At 36.3% G+C, this 15,963-nt stretch overlaps 1 protein-coding gene across 4 annotated transcripts in view; it reads left to right on the forward strand.

The window, feature by feature from the left end:
* Positions 1-15,963, forward strand: part of itgb1a (integrin, beta 1a) — a 69,600-nt gene that overhangs the window by 38,793 nt on the left and 14,844 nt on the right. For all 4 annotated transcript variants that reach the window (XM_057824290.1, XM_057824288.1, XM_057824291.1 and 1 more), the window contains 7 exons: positions 804-974; positions 4,966-5,204; positions 6,287-6,442; positions 6,522-6,617; positions 9,995-10,084; positions 10,379-10,519; positions 15,736-15,938. In XM_057824290.1, coding sequence (XP_057680273.1) covers positions 804-974; positions 4,966-5,204; positions 6,287-6,442; positions 6,522-6,617; positions 9,995-10,084; positions 10,379-10,519; positions 15,736-15,938 — 1,096 coding nt within the window. The remainder of the gene's footprint in view (positions 1-803; positions 975-4,965; positions 5,205-6,286; positions 6,443-6,521; positions 6,618-9,994; positions 10,085-10,378; positions 10,520-15,735; positions 15,939-15,963) is intronic.

Below are 15,963 nucleotides of genomic sequence, written 5' to 3' on the forward strand. Positions count from 1 at the left end.
AAGATGAAACCAAAATACAACTTTTTGGTAGAAACCCAGGTTCTCTTGTTTGGAGGAATAAGAATACTGAATTGCACCATACCCACTGTGAAGCATGTGGGTGGAAACATCATGCTTTGGGGCTGTTTTTCTGCAAAGGGACCAGGACGACTGATCTGTGTAAAGGAAAGAATGAATGGGGCCATGTATCGAGAAATTTTGAGTGAAAATCTCCTTCCATCAGCAAGGGCATTGAAGATGAGACGTGGCTGGGTCTTTCAGCATGACAATGATCCCAAACACACAGCCAGGGCAACAAAGGGGTGGCTTCGTAAGAAGCATTTCAAGGTCCTGGAGTGGCCTAGTCAGTCTCCAGGTCTCAACCCCATAGAAAATCTGCGGAGGGAGTTGAAAGTCGGTGTTGCCCAACGACAGCCCCAAAACATCACTGCTCTAGAGGAGATCTGCATGGAGGAATGGGCCAGAATACCAGCAACAGTGTGTGAAAAGCTTGTGAAGAGTTACAGAAAATGTTTGGCCTCCGTTATTGCCAACAAAGGGTACATAACAAAGTATTGAGATGAACTTTTGGTATTGACCAAATACTTATTTTCCACCATGATTTGCAAATAAATTATTTAAAAATCAAACAATGTGATTTTCTGTTTTTTTTTCCACATTCTGTCTCTCATGGTTGAGGTTTAACCATGTTGACAATTACAGGCCTCTCTAATGTTTTCAAGTGGGAGAACTTGCACAATTAGTGGTTGACTAAATATTTATTTGTCCCACTGTATATTAACATTTCTGTAACATTGGGCTAGGTGAGCCCCAGTCTTTCAACCTGACCTTCAAGCGGGCAGAAGATTATCCCATTGACCTGTACTACCTGATGGACCTTTCTTACTCCATGAAAGACGATCTGGAGAATGTGAAGAACTTGGGGACCAGTTTAATGCTAGAAATGTCAAAGATCACATCTGACTTCAGGATAGGTATGTGCAGTATTTAACTCACAATCTATGTTTTTAAAGTTTGTTTAGTTATTGGTGTTGTCATGATACTAACATTTTCAACTCGATGTTGATCCAAAAAAAAAAAAAAAAAAAAAAAAACTCAATACTCTTTTCGATACTACATCAATAAAAATACAAAAATTGTTATTTTTTAATGAACTCTTTGTGTCACTGACAACTACTGCGTTAAAATCACGTAGCATCCACTCATCACTCTGCTGTGGGCTGAAATGAGTTTCTCTGGTAGCCTTCCAATCCCAGGGTTAATGCAGGTCATGAAAAAGCATGGAACTGAATGTTCGAGGCATTAAAACTGCTAACTTGATGGTTAAGAAAAAAAACTTTTTTAAATGTTATTTATTAATGTTATTGAGTACCCGGGATAAGAGAACATAAGATCATTACGGGATAAGAGAGCAATTACTATTGGCTACCCAATAATATCTGCCCATAAATGAATTTTAATTTTTTTATTATCGGTTTTCAGCCAATAAGAATGTTGCCTTCAAAGTGAATGTAGAAGCCTTCTGTCTTTGTACAAGGGCTGGTTACAGGTTCGCACACCAGTTATGTTAAGTTAAACTAGGATGCTTGGGATTTGTAATGTGTGCAGACCATTTGCATTCATGGTGCAAACATTAAATGGAATGATTGACAAATAATGGACTATAGAACTCATTCACTGTACTGAAGCTGTGTGCCTTTGTTATTTTGAACCAGAAGCACTCTGTGTGCCATATGTGATATGGCAGTGCCTTATTAGCACTTTGCACTTGATCAAAAAAACTCATGTTTGCACTATTTTGATTGCAACAACAAATATAGTGCTGCAATATAGGCACGTTTTCCATAACATCATTCTCTTATTTTTCACAGAATGCTTATTTGAAAATCTTGAAGTTGTTACAGTTATCATTATTAAGTATCCAGTGGGGCACCACAACACAATTAGCTGTAATATGTTAAGTCCACGACCGCATACAGTGATCCCTCGCTACTTCGCGCTTCACACTTAGCGCCATCAGTCCATCGAGGATTTTTTTTTCAATTTAAAAAAAATATATACTGGACTGTCTCAGAAAATTAGAATACACAATATTCTAATTTTTTGAGACAGTCCTGTGTATATATACAGGACTGTCTCAGGAAATTAGAATACACAATATTCTAATTTCCTGAGACAGTCAGGAAATTAGAATATTGTGTATTCTAATTTCCTGAGACAGTCCTGTATATATACACAGGACTGTCTCAAAAAATTAGAATATTGTGTATTCTAATTTCCTGAGACAGTCCAGTATACAGATGAGCTGTCCCGAGCCGATTGTGTTGTCTCTCTCCCTCCCTCCATCTACTCCTTGTTTGTCAGTCAGTGCACTGGAGTTGCTTATTAAAGTTAACGATGATTGACAGATGTTTGCGTTTGATTGCCAGAGACACGAACTTAAAAGCACCACATGTGTCAATCATCATTTAGCTTGTCAAACAGTTGCTGTGGCAACTCATTGTGTTTAAGTGAGCAGCTTGAGCGGATTTGAGTGGACTCACTCAATGAAGCATTTAATAAAGCCAAGCATTTTTCTACTACTTTTTTCTTGTTTAAAAATAATTTGGTGGAACAGTAACATGTTTAAAACTTAACTCATAATTATTACATTTGAAGTGCTTAAAAAACATTAATTTAAAATTAGACATTTTTTTTATGATACTAAGGGGAAAAAATGAAAAACATGTCATATATGTATCTCTTTCCAATACTTAATCTTAATAAATACATTTAAGACACACACACCAAAAAAAAAAAAAAAAAAAAGTTTTGGGGGGGTTGCACTACTTCCCATTCCCCATTAACAGCGAAAACGAGGGATCACTGTATATCGGTAGCGGTTTGATATAGTATCGGATTTTTGGAGTTGAACAATATGTGGATATCGGTTAAAAAGTCATTATTGGACAACTGTGTTTTTGAGAAAGTATCTGTAGTTGGACATGGGCGCTAAATTAGTTTAAAGTTGCATTAAAAAGTATTACATGAAATTTGCTGATGCCTGTAGAAACCCTGATGTTACTGCACGGTCAGGAAAGGCCAAAGACCCAGTCGCACAGGTGGTCTACACTACAAAAACACACCTCCTTAAAATAGTGTAAATCAGTGTAAATCTACTAGAAATAAGTGAAATTATCTGCCGGTGCCTTAAGTAAACTTTACTTACTTAGATTTCTCGAAACAAGAAAAATAGCTATCTGAAAATAAGCTTAAAAGACTTATTTTTAGCAATAAATTAGTATATTTAATCTTAAAAAAGCATGCATCTTAAATCAAATTTGTCTTGATTTAGGTGAGAAATTACCAACTTTTTAGATATATGGGCTTAATATGAAAAAAAAAGTAATATTTAATTAAAGTAAGTGCAATAATCTGAAGCATTAATCGATGAATTAGTCTTTAACACTCAAAACAAGATGGAGAAAATTATTTGACTAGATTTAAAAAAAATAATATGCTTAAGACATTATAAATTTGCAGTGTAGAATTGATTATTTATTATTTTTATAGTCTCAAACACAAAATCACCCAGAAAGGGGAAAAAATGCACCGTCCAAAAAAACAAAAATGTGACCCGGACAAAAATTACACTGGAAGTGCTACAAGGCAAGTACATTTGAAAGCATGGTCTTCTCAGAAGTGAGGCTACGTAAAATGTTAGTGCTGGAATCATCTGGAAACTGGTGTGTGGTTGGCCAGGGTTTAAAAAGGCTCTATTAATGAGCCACAGGTGTTCCTGGTTAGCCTCACTCCCGAGGAGACCGGTCCCTCATGTACCCGTGCAACCTGCAGACAGAGGAAGAAAGGCATCAATTCATTGCAAGCGGAATGCAAGGCAGGATCATAACACCTGAATCCATTTGAAGTGGGAGGGATAGTAGCGAATGAACATTCTGCCGTCAATCACAGCTAATACGTTGATAGAAACTAAATTAAAATATCCTGAATTTTGCTTCAATTCCAGGCCACTTCCTGTTGATTTTGGCTCATATCCTGGCTGTCAATGTTCATCCGTCAGTACCACTGACGGCGATAGATCTTTTGACTAGTCATGATGGATTGGCATCAATTGCCATCAATGGCAGCCAATGAGTTAACAAGGAAAATGCAAAAATGTCCTCTATAGACCCTACTCACCAACGTCACAGAATGACGTGTCGCTGTATCCGGCCGCCATATTGTCCGTCATTGTTTATCCGTATTCTCAATGGTTTCAATTTGTCGTGCAATTTATAGTGGAATTCATGGAAGCCCTGGTGCTTTCAGACGCTGTAAACTCATTGGATGCGTTGCATAAAAGGCGTTATGTGGAAAAGCTTCAGTCTATCCATTCGCCAGATCCATATTTGATATTTTTCGACCCGCTGTCTTCGCCCTCTCTGCCTGACATCTGCTACCCTGATATCTACAACTATCTTGTCCACACAAAATCAGCCTATTCTCAAGAAAGTTTGAAAAACTTTAAGAGCAGCACTCAAAGCAACATTACCCCGTGTGACCCTTTACTTCCAATTTTCTAAAATGGCGACAATCAAAAAAAAAAAAAAAAAGTTGCAACGCATCCAATGAGTTTACAGCGTCTGAAAACACCGGGGCTTCCATGAATTGCACTATAAATTGCATGACAAATTGAAACCATTGAGAATACGGATAAACAATGACGGACAATATGGCGGCCGGATACAGCGACACGTCATACTGTGACGTTGGTGAGTAGGGTCTATTACTATCAAGAGTATTACAAAATTCAAATTTCGCCCATGACAACACATTTCTGGTGGCCTGAGGTCCCGCAAAAACAAATAAACGAGTATTGATATTATTGCAGTCAAATATCAGATCCGGATAAAACTTTTCAGTCTTGATACTTTTGACAACCTTAGTTCAAATATTTCTGTTATTCTTGCTTTGACTGTGCCATAGGCTTTGGTTCTTTTGTGGAGAAGACAGTTATGCCATACATCAGTACCACCCCAGCCAAGTTGTTGAACCCCTGTACCGGTGACCAGAACTGCACCAGCCCATTCAGCTACAAGAACGTCCTTAAGCTCACAAGTGATGGCAAAAAGTTCAACACCCTTGTAGGCCAGCAGCATATTTCTGGAAATCTGGACTCTCCTGAGGGGGGCTTTGATGCCATCATGCAAGTTGCTGTGTGTGGGGTATGCAGTAAAAATATAACAAACTTATACCGATTCCATGATTCTGCGTGGGCAGCACGAATCATGTGCGGATTGCTTGGTTGGTTTCCCGCAATTGTAACTTGCCCAAAGGATTGCAAAACCAATAACTGTTTTTATGCGTACATGTGTGAACATTAGGGTTGTCCGATATTCTTGGGTAAGCCGTTAACCGTATTTTTAAATGATATCGGATAATATCGGTTTTTCATTATCGCCATTGCCTTCAAAGTGAATGTAAAAGACTTATGCCTCTGTACAAGGGCGTGTCAGAGTTTAGCACAGCAGTTATGCTAACTGACCATTAGATGTCTCCAAACTAAGATGCTCGGAATTTATTATGTGAGCAGACCATTTGCAATAATAGTGCAGAAATGAAATGGACAATAAATTATTGAAAAATAATGAATCATAAGCTCATTACATGTAACTACTGCGTTACCAAAAAGAAATAGTCACTAAAAAAGTAGAAAAGTAACAAACTACAAAAATCTGTGAAAAAGCCCAGCAATATGCATTTTAAGAATTATCATTGCATCGGCATGTCCTATGATTGCCTGCCTGTATTTGTAATGCTTTGGTCGTCCCCTAGTGACTCTTTGGGGTATTTACTTTAAACGTGATTTAATTGTGAATGATACCTTTTATTTGATGATGGACATTTTGGCTTATTTCAATTGATATTATTTATACGGGACATTTATTTTCTATAATTTCAGTTGAAGTTGTTGTCTTAATTTTCACAGAATGTTTATTCGGAAGTTGTTACATTTATCATTATTAAAGCATTCAGTGGGGCATCACAATACAATTAGCAATAAAATTTTAAGTGTATAACCGTATATATTGGAATCGGTTTTATATAGGTATCACATTTTCGGAGTTGGACAATATCTGGATATCGGTCGGTTATTGGTTAAAAATTCATTATCGGACAACTCTGGTAAACATGCATTTTATGGGACCTACATCCAGATTTTTGTTTAAGGGATAAGAAAAAATCTTTTGCAGATTTTATGATGGGAACTAAAAGTATTTTACAATTTCTATTTTTCATCTCTTAGGAGCAGATTGGGTGGAGGAATGTGACTCGCCTGCTGGTGTTTTCCACTGATGCTGGCTTCCACTTTGCAGGAGATGGCAAGCTAGGTGGCATAGTACTGCCTAATGATGGAAAATGTCACTTGGAAAACAATTCGTACACCATGAGCCACTACTATGTTAGTTTTTAAGTTTTCTAATTTTGAAAACAAGACATCACTCTTTTATGTTTTCGTGAAATGTTTTCTTCTTCCTTAGGACTATCCCTCGATTGCTCACTTGGTTCAAAAGCTGAGTGACAACAACATTCAAACCATTTTTGCTGTCACAGAGGAGTTTCAGCCTGTTTACCAAGTTAGTTCTTTCTTTTTAAATGGTTGTGTAAGCTTGCGCTGAAATACTGTTTGTCAATAAGCTCATTGATATTGTGTGAGAGTTCTAAATTTCAAATGTTATTGATAGGGATGTCCCGATCACATATATTTGCACCTGAGTCGGAGTCAATTGATTTGGAGAATCTGACGTTACTGAGTCCCGATCCGATACCGAAAGTTTTTTTTTTTCTTTTTTTAATGTGAACAAAAGTTCCAAACATGTTACAGTACTGTACTTTTTACAGTACATTGTTTCCTCTTCTGCTTTTTCCAGGAGAGTTGCGGAGTATAAAATGTTTTTTTTTTTTTTTTTTTTTTTAATCTTTTGGCAATGCCACTGTAATTCGGGATTATTTTGTAATTTTTAGCTCTTAAAAAGTGAACAAATGTATCTAAATTAGGCCTGAATGATATTGGAAAAAATTAACATTGCTATATATATTGCCAAGGCTCCACACTTAATATTTTGTATTGGTTACACTGGTGCGCCTAACATTTTTCTTAAAGTGCACCAGCACAAAATGTAGGCTCGCCCACATTTTTCATTGCATCACCTTGAATGCCATACTTTTAATCACTCTCCATACCATTCATATACAGGTAGTCCCCCAGTTACGACGTACTCGTTTTACGTGATTTTGACTTTACTCTCCAGTCGTTTTTTTTTTTTTAGTGGCGAAAACAGTTACCTTTTTTATATCTCAAAGTGCCTTATTTTTTTTACTTTACCTTATTATTATGATGTGTTGTCCTCACTGAATGTGAAATTGTTCAATTTGATGGATAGCAAACAAGGCAATAGTGGCTTTTGAAGCTTTTTACTTCCTTCGCTTTTGACAATTTGTAAAGCTGTAATACACATATTTATACTTATTTTCAAAATGACACACAGTTTAATAATAAAACACTTACCAAAAAACAATTGGTTTTCAAACGTCCATCTAGTCTGATCAATATGTAACATTAGTGGATTAAACTAGCCTAACAAAAGTCCACTATCTTAAATGCTAAAAATGCTAACATTTTTGCAATTCTCATAGCAAACTGCTCACACATAACTTCACAAACTGTAGCTTTAAACTTAATTACAAATGCATACACAAACATATATTAGCTGAAACAACTTACAGCCTTATGTGTAGGGCTGTCCCAAACGACTAATTTTCTCCCGATTAGTCAGCCGACTATTTTTACGATTAGTCGACTAATCTAATAATTAAAAAAAAAATGTTTTTTTTTTTTATTTTTTATTTTTTTTTACTAATTTAGCAATGAAATTTTTGTTGATGCTTATCAATTCACAAAAAACATATTGGAACACTTAAATTATTTATTAAAGTACAAATAAACACGTAAATAACAATAATAAATCACAAATAAACAATGAGTTCAAATGCTGATAGAATTAACTAGTGTAGCATCCCGATTGAAAAGATGGTCTCTTAAACTGATGGTTTACAACTTTTATTCCATCCTTGATGTAAACACACTGTAAGAGCTACGGTGCACACAAATAAAAAAACACAATTAGAAATTAACAAAAACTTTTCACCTTTTTCCTTTTAAACCTTATTTATATATCAATGAATTGCCTATATGAATTGCCTTTACCTTAATTTAGTACCTTATCATTGACAATCTCTCCCTTGAGTGCAATCACTGTATATACTGTATATATTTATGACCTTTTAACCTTATAAAATTTTCTATACCATAAAATAAACCATAACATGAAATAAACCTTTCAATTAGCATTAAGAACAATACTAATAGCACTTATACTCATTTTCAATGAAACATTATTATTTAGTAAGGCGACAGTACCCTCTGGTGTACAAAAAATGAAAAAAAAAATTACAAACTGCGTGAAGGCGCTTGAGGTGTTTATTCACGGCCGACGTGCAGCCAAGATTGGCATTGAAGAGACAGGACAGAAGAGTGTACTCTCCTTTGTTTCTTTGAAATAAGTCAATGTTTTGGACACTCTGGTGCGCTTTTTTGGCTTTGTGCCGCTTTCCCCGCTTGCATACAGAGCATCCGACATTCTAACTTTCCACGCATATTTTTTTTAACCCTTCATTAACCGTCGACGGGATGTTGTGCTCGTTGACGGATTTACGTCATCGATGACGTCGACTACGTCGACTAGTCGGGACAGCTCTACTTATGTGTGCCAAACCACAGCACAGCTATCTGTCTGAGTCTGCTACTTAGTCATACAAGGCGACAGTCCAGCCAGACCCAACGCTGCCACCAGAGGGCAGTGTATCCTCCATCATGAAACAAAATACAATGCTTTTGAACTCTTTGGAAAGTTATCATTAGAGTTGTGGTAATTAAAGGGTTAATTCTGAATTAACGCGGAAATTCGGGTTACGTCGCTAGCTTAGGAACGGAACTCGTTCTTAAACCGGGGACTACCTGTAATTCATATGAGTGAGTCCACTCAAATCCACTCACGCTTTGACGCTCGAGAACAGCCTCTAGACAACAAAGATTGACTAAACAATGATTGACACATCTGTTTCTTTGATCATAGAGCTACAGAGCCCTCACTCGCCAGATGAAAGCTACAATTGTCAATCATCGTTAATTTTAAGTAGCAAACTCCAGCTGCCTGCTGACCAAGAAAAGCAGCAGGAGGGAGAATGAGAGGCTGTTACGAGCATTAAGTAGAAAAACATAAATATATTTTTAAAATTATAAACCTGATCCTTTTCACCCCATTCTGATAGTCTGAAAAATGACGCGATGGGCCCAATTTCCGATCACCTGATCGGATCGGGAAATCCCTAGTAATTGATTTGAGATATACCAGATACATAAACATTGTGTTTGTCATCAAACAGTGTAAACTTTGATTGGTGCAAGTGGAATTCGTAAGTATATTCACTAATTGTGGAAGTCATTTGATAAACTTAGAATTATGTAAAACAACTATTGTTCGTTATTCTTATTGTGCTATGTTTTTAACTCATGTATGTAGTAATTTGGAATATGTACCATACAGCTCCCTAGAGTATAAATACATAAATAAATGCAACAATAACATTAAAAAAAAAAAAAACTAAGCTGAGACATCTGTTACAAATTAATAGCAGCGCCTCCTTGAATCTTTGATGATTACCAGCTGTTTTTCAGTGATAGCCATTTCCCATCTGAATGTGATCAATGTTTTTTCAGTGTCTGATCTCACAGAAGCTCTGCTGTGCTTCTGAACAATGAAAATTCTAAATAATAAGAAAGAAAAGCACAATAATGCAGTACTCCTGTGCATATTTTATTTCTATGGTATCGGTTTAGATACTAGTTTAGAAAAGAAAACACAAGAATTGTGACTTTATGTTGTGTCCTTAGGAGCTGAGAAATCTGATACCAAAATCTGCAGTGGGCACCCTGTCTGCCAATTCAAGCAATGTTATCAACCTTATTATAGATGCATACAATGTAAGTATCACGTCAGGACAGTAAACCTCAGTGTAATGGTCCCATTTTCAGCATTTTTAAAACACCATCATCATCAACATGTTACTACACAATAAAAGTTTAAAATGTCATTATAAATTTGAAAAAAGTACCTTGAGTACTGTGTTATGAAGAATTTTGCAAACCTAATCTTTCATTTAATACTGAGCTAAACAATTTGCTTAGCCTACTGTTTAGACAAAACTGCCAGATGACATTCCAGACCGAGGAAAAAGAAATCTACAACCATGTTATTATCTATTCTTTGTTTGACAGTCACTTTCATCTGAGGTCATTCTGGAGAACAGCAAGCTTCCAGAAGGAGTGACCATTGCTTACACATCCCGCTGTAAGAATGGAGCAATTACAGAGGGTGAAAATGGACGAAAGTGCTCCAACATATCAATCGGAGATGAGGTGAGGAATAGAATTTGGTCCAACCGTTTTATTTTCATTGCATGAAAAAAATTACCAGCGAGGTTAAAATATTGCATATTTCGGTAACACTTTACAATAAGGGTTCCTTAATTAACATTAGTTAATTCATTTTCAGACAATAGCTAATGTTTAAGTAACATTTTAATAATTCAATAATCCCTTATCTAACATTAATTAATATTAGGGCTGTCAAAATTATCGCGTTAACGGGCGTTAATTAATTTTTTAAATTAATCCCGTTAAAATATTTGACGCAATTAACGCACTATGCCCGCTCAGACAGATTTAAATGTCAGTACAGTGAAAGGCCAACTTGTTAATTGTGTTTTATGGAGTTTTTCCGCCCTCTGCTGGCGCTTGGGTGTGACTTGCATATGTTATGTGGCGTAATGTCGCCCTCTGCTGGCGATTCAGTGAAGCGGATTATTTGGGTTTCGGCGCGCTTTTCTGACGTGATTATATGTCGACGTGAACTCACACTAATAGACAGTGCTATTCAGACCAGCTAACGTCCGCATCCAGTATTCAGTGGCAGTGCTCATAGCCCCATCACACTGTTTGTGTCTAATACATGCATCGCTTGTAGAGCTGTCCCGACTAGTCGACTTAGTCGACGTCATCGATGACGTAAATCCGTCGACGAGCACAACATCCCGTCGACGGTTAATGAAGGGTTAAAAAAAATATATGCGTGGAAAGTTCAGAATGTCGGATGCTCTGTATGCAAGCGGGGAAAGCGGCACAAAGCCAAAAAAAGCGCACCAGAGTGTCCAAAACATTGACTTATTTCAAAGAAACAAAGGAGGGTACATACTTCTGTCCTGTCTCTTCAATGCCAAGCTTGGCTGCAGTCGGCCGTGAATAAACACCTCAAGTGCCGTCACCCAGTTTGTACATTTTTTTTTGTTTTTTCATTTTTTGTACACCAGAGGGTGCTGTCGCCTTACTAAATAATGATGTTTCATTGACAATGGGCCTATATAAGTGCTATTAGTATTGTTCTTAATGCTAATTTAAAGGTTTATTTCATGTTATGGTTTATTTTATGGTATAAAAAATTACATAAGGTTAAAAGGTCATAAATATATACAGTATATACAGTGATTGCACTCAAGGGAGAGATTGTCAATATAAGGTAATAATTTAAGGTAAAGGCTATTCATATAGGCAATTCATTGATATATAAATAAGGTTTAAAAGGAAAAAGGTGAAAAGTTTTTGTTAATTTCTAATTGTTTCATTTGTGTGCACCACAGCTCTTGTGTGTTTACATCAAGGATGGAATAAAAGTTGTAAACCATAAGTTTAAGAGACCATCTTTCCAATCGGGATGCTACACTAGTTAATTCTATCAGCATTTGAACTCATTGTTTATTTGTGATTTATTATTGTTATTTACATGTTTATATGTACTTTAATAAATAATTTAGGTGTTCCAATGTGTTTTTTTGTGAATTGATAAGCGTCAACAAAAATTTCATTGCTAAATTATTAAAAAAAAAAAAAGTTTAATTATTAGATTAGTCGACTAATCGGAAAAATAGTCGGCTGACTAATCGGGAGAAAATTAGTCGTTTGGGACAGCCCTAATCGCTTGTGAGTTATATTCCTCCTTTGTTTATATTCATGAGCATTAGATAGTTATTGATGATGTGTATTTGAATTTGTTCACATATATGGTGAAATGCAGTTACATTGTTAGATGCTTGTGAGCTAATTGGCTAGTGCTACTGCTCAAATGGACACGTGTGTGTACATTTTATGTTATTTTGTGATTTATGCAAGTTATTGACACATTGCCTTGTTATTTTCAGTTTTACAAAAATACAAGAAACGTGCTCCTGTCAAAAAGAGATGACTTCAGTAAAGCCCATGCAACTTTGCCACACCGTCTGATTTCTTTTTGGAACTTATGTTCGCTATCTGTCAATTTGTGTACTCACACACATTGAGGACAGAATAGGGCTACTAGTTTATTTTTTGATTGAAAATTTTACAAATTTTATTAAAACGAAAACATTAAGAGGCGTTTTAATATAACATTTTATCCATGGATCACTTTAACAGTATGTTAATAATGTTAATGCCATCTTGTTGATTTATTGTTTTAATAAACAAATACAGTCCTTATGTACCGTATGTTGAATGTATATATCCATCTTTTCTTATCTTTCCATTCCAACAATAATTTACAGAAAAATATGGCATATTTCATAGATGGTTTGAATTGCGATTAATTGCGATTAATTATGATTAATTAATTTTCAAGCTGTAATTAACTCGATTAAAAATTTTAATCGTTTGACAGCCCTAATATATTAATTAACATCAGTTTATGCACAACCAGACAATAACTAAACTAATGGTTAAGTACGATTAAAAAATACGTATATAATGCAATACTTAATATTCATTCACATATACAGTACATTAGTGCATTAATTAAAAGTTACTATAATGTATACTGATCCGAGTAAGTGAATATATTCTTCCAAATTGGGAAACAATGCTCTGTGAGTCATTTGGTGCTGCGAACCTAACTTTAAGTACAGCAGGGTTTCCCCTACATTTACAAGCTTGTGGCGCTCCGCCACTCCAAAGTAAAAGCTGTCACACCTTGCAAATGTGATTTTTTTTTTTTTTTTTTTTTAAGACCGTTTCACACGAGCAGCAGCAGAGTGTGAAGGGTTCAGCAGCAACCTATTCATTGTGTATTGTAATGTCTGTAACTATAGCGCAGCCCCCCGCTATCCCCATAAGAGACAATCGGACTGGGGAGCTGATACGTAGGAGGGAAGCGAGTAGGAAGAATGGGAGAACGGGCTAGATAGCGATAGATAGTGGTCGCATGTCTCGTCAGTCCACTGTTATTTTGTTTTGTTTTTTTCCTTTATCATTGTTGCTACAATAAAGTGGGAAGCCCATACAGACTCCTCTCCTTCTTCCCCATATCCGGGGCATTACAGTAGTTTTGATCGGACTTTTTGACGAAAGTGAGCGGGGATGGCCGTCTTGGATGGAAGGAAGGAATTTGCGCCGACAGACGGGGCCCAATATAGAGCCTTGCTCTATTTCAGAGCGCTACCGCGCTAACGTCAACAACTTATTTAATAGCAGAGGTGCAGGCGTACTTATACTGTATCTGTGCTATCAGGCTGTTTCTTCAGCCGGATATACGCCAATACGGTTGACAAAACTTTGATAAATGCGCTTTTTCTTCCCAAGTTTCTCAAGCTCTGGGACATTCGAAAAATGACTCTCATACCTCTCCTTGCTAAGTTAATGGTACCTTAGTATGCGTTTGTGTGGAAATGTAGTTCACAAACAACAACAAAAAAATTACCCACTCACCGAAACTAGTAAAACTCTTTACACGGCTATTAGAATTTCCCCCTACTCCTTGAAATAAGTCCGTTAACAGAAGGACTATTATTGTTGTGGTAATGAAGTACATATTAGGGCCAAATAAATGGAAAAAGAAGGACTGCAACGGGGGTCTGCAACCCGCGGCAGTCGAGCCGCGTACGGCTCTTTAGCGCTGTCCTAGTGGCTCCCTGGAGCTTTTTCGAAGATTTTTGAATATGGAAAAAGATGGGAGAGGGAAATATATTTTTTGTTTTAATATGGTTTCTGTAGAAGGACAAACATAACACAAAAATTCTTGCAATTCATTAATATTGTAATGAAGTTCAACTAGTAAGAAGTAAGAAGTAAAGGGATTATGCAACAGAGTAGTCATGTGGTGCATCATTCTCTATTGGGTCCACCGCAGGGAAAATAAACATTTAATCATGAAGAATAATTATGTATTAATAGCCAACTTAGTCATTTTTATAGTAGGCTAATATAGCTAATATTGATACATACAGCTGGTGTTGCTTTCATTATAAGCCTTATACAAGACTTTTTAATTTTTTGCGGCTCCCGACATACTGTATCAGTTTGTTTTTCGGCAAAATATAGCTCTTTCAACATGTTGGGTTGCCGACCCATGGACTACAAGAAGTAAGTCGTACTATTGCTACGAGAAAAAAAGTCGTATTATCACGTAGGGTAACGTAGCTGTAATCAGCTACGCATTTTACATAAATGTTCCGTAGCTGAGAGCTACGACATTAGCCTGGCTGATGAAATATTTCAAATATATTTTTGTTATAATCTTTCTTGGGAAAAAAATGTGGGGGAAAAAAAATTCTCATTGGTCATCATATGACGCAATTTTGCCGTGGCACGACATGGTGAGGCTGTCCAACTCCAATGCAGCCCACCACCACTGCTTCGAAAAATCCTCGGGGAAACCCTGTACAGTATTAGTTAACGTTAGTTCCTAATTTTAATCTAAAAGTATGCGTACAGGTACCTCATAAGTATTACTTAACCATAGTTAACCACTATTGAATACTGTTTGGCCCCCTATTGTAAAGTGTAGCACATGCGTCCCTGAACTAAGACATTATAAAAGGTTTAGTGCCTCCCCTTAACCATAATTAACCATTACTGAATACTTTTTTGATTTATGTTGTATAGTGGGCCCTTGGGTAGTGGACAATATGAACCATTAATAGTTCAGATGAATGAAATTGAAGCAATCACAATCAAAGACTTGTACATATTGAAAACAGTTAAACATTATACGAAGTGACATCCGGACTTCCAGTTACATGCAAAACATGCACTTTGATACTTAACCATTAGTTACTGTCTGATTGTGCATTAAGTTAATATTTTAATTAACATTAGATGTCATGTTAGATAAGGGATTATATGAATTATTATAACGTTACTTAAACATTTGTTATTCTCTAAAAATGCATTAACTAATGTCAATTAAGGCATACATATTGTAAAGTAGATGTTTCATATTAAATCAATCTTTTTATTAGTTTTTGTGTTTATATTATACCTTTCATAAATACAAATACACAGCGAGCTGAAGTAGCAATTAAGGAGAAATATTGCAAGAAGTCAAAAGTGTACACAAAAAGTATTTAACTGTAGCTTAGCCACATCTACAGCTTTGTCTGACATGAGTTAAATACATATGAATAAAAAATATCTCCAAATACTGTCAATGTGTTGAACCCCCCCCCCCCCCCCCCCCCCCCCACCCTAAAAACATTTTCTTAACAATAAAACAAGGCTCCATGGATTACCTGACTTTAAATAGTCCACTGTTTGTTTTGTTTCCCCACCAGGTCACTTTTACCATTAGTGTGACATCTAAAGGCTGTCCAAAGCAAGGAAAGTCGGAGACAATCAAGATAAAGCCTTTAGGATTTACAGAAGAGGTCGAGATTACCCTCAACTTTATTTGTGAGTGTGAATGCCATAAGGAGGGTGTGGCCAAAAGTGACAACTGCCACTTTGGGAATGGGACCTATGAATGTGGAGCCTGCAAGTAAGTATGGATATTACTGCAAACT

Source organism: Corythoichthys intestinalis, chromosome 20 (genome assembly GCF_030265065.1).
Source record: "Corythoichthys intestinalis isolate RoL2023-P3 chromosome 20, ASM3026506v1, whole genome shotgun sequence".
Classification (NCBI taxonomy): domain Eukaryota; kingdom Metazoa; phylum Chordata; class Actinopteri; order Syngnathiformes; family Syngnathidae; genus Corythoichthys; species Corythoichthys intestinalis.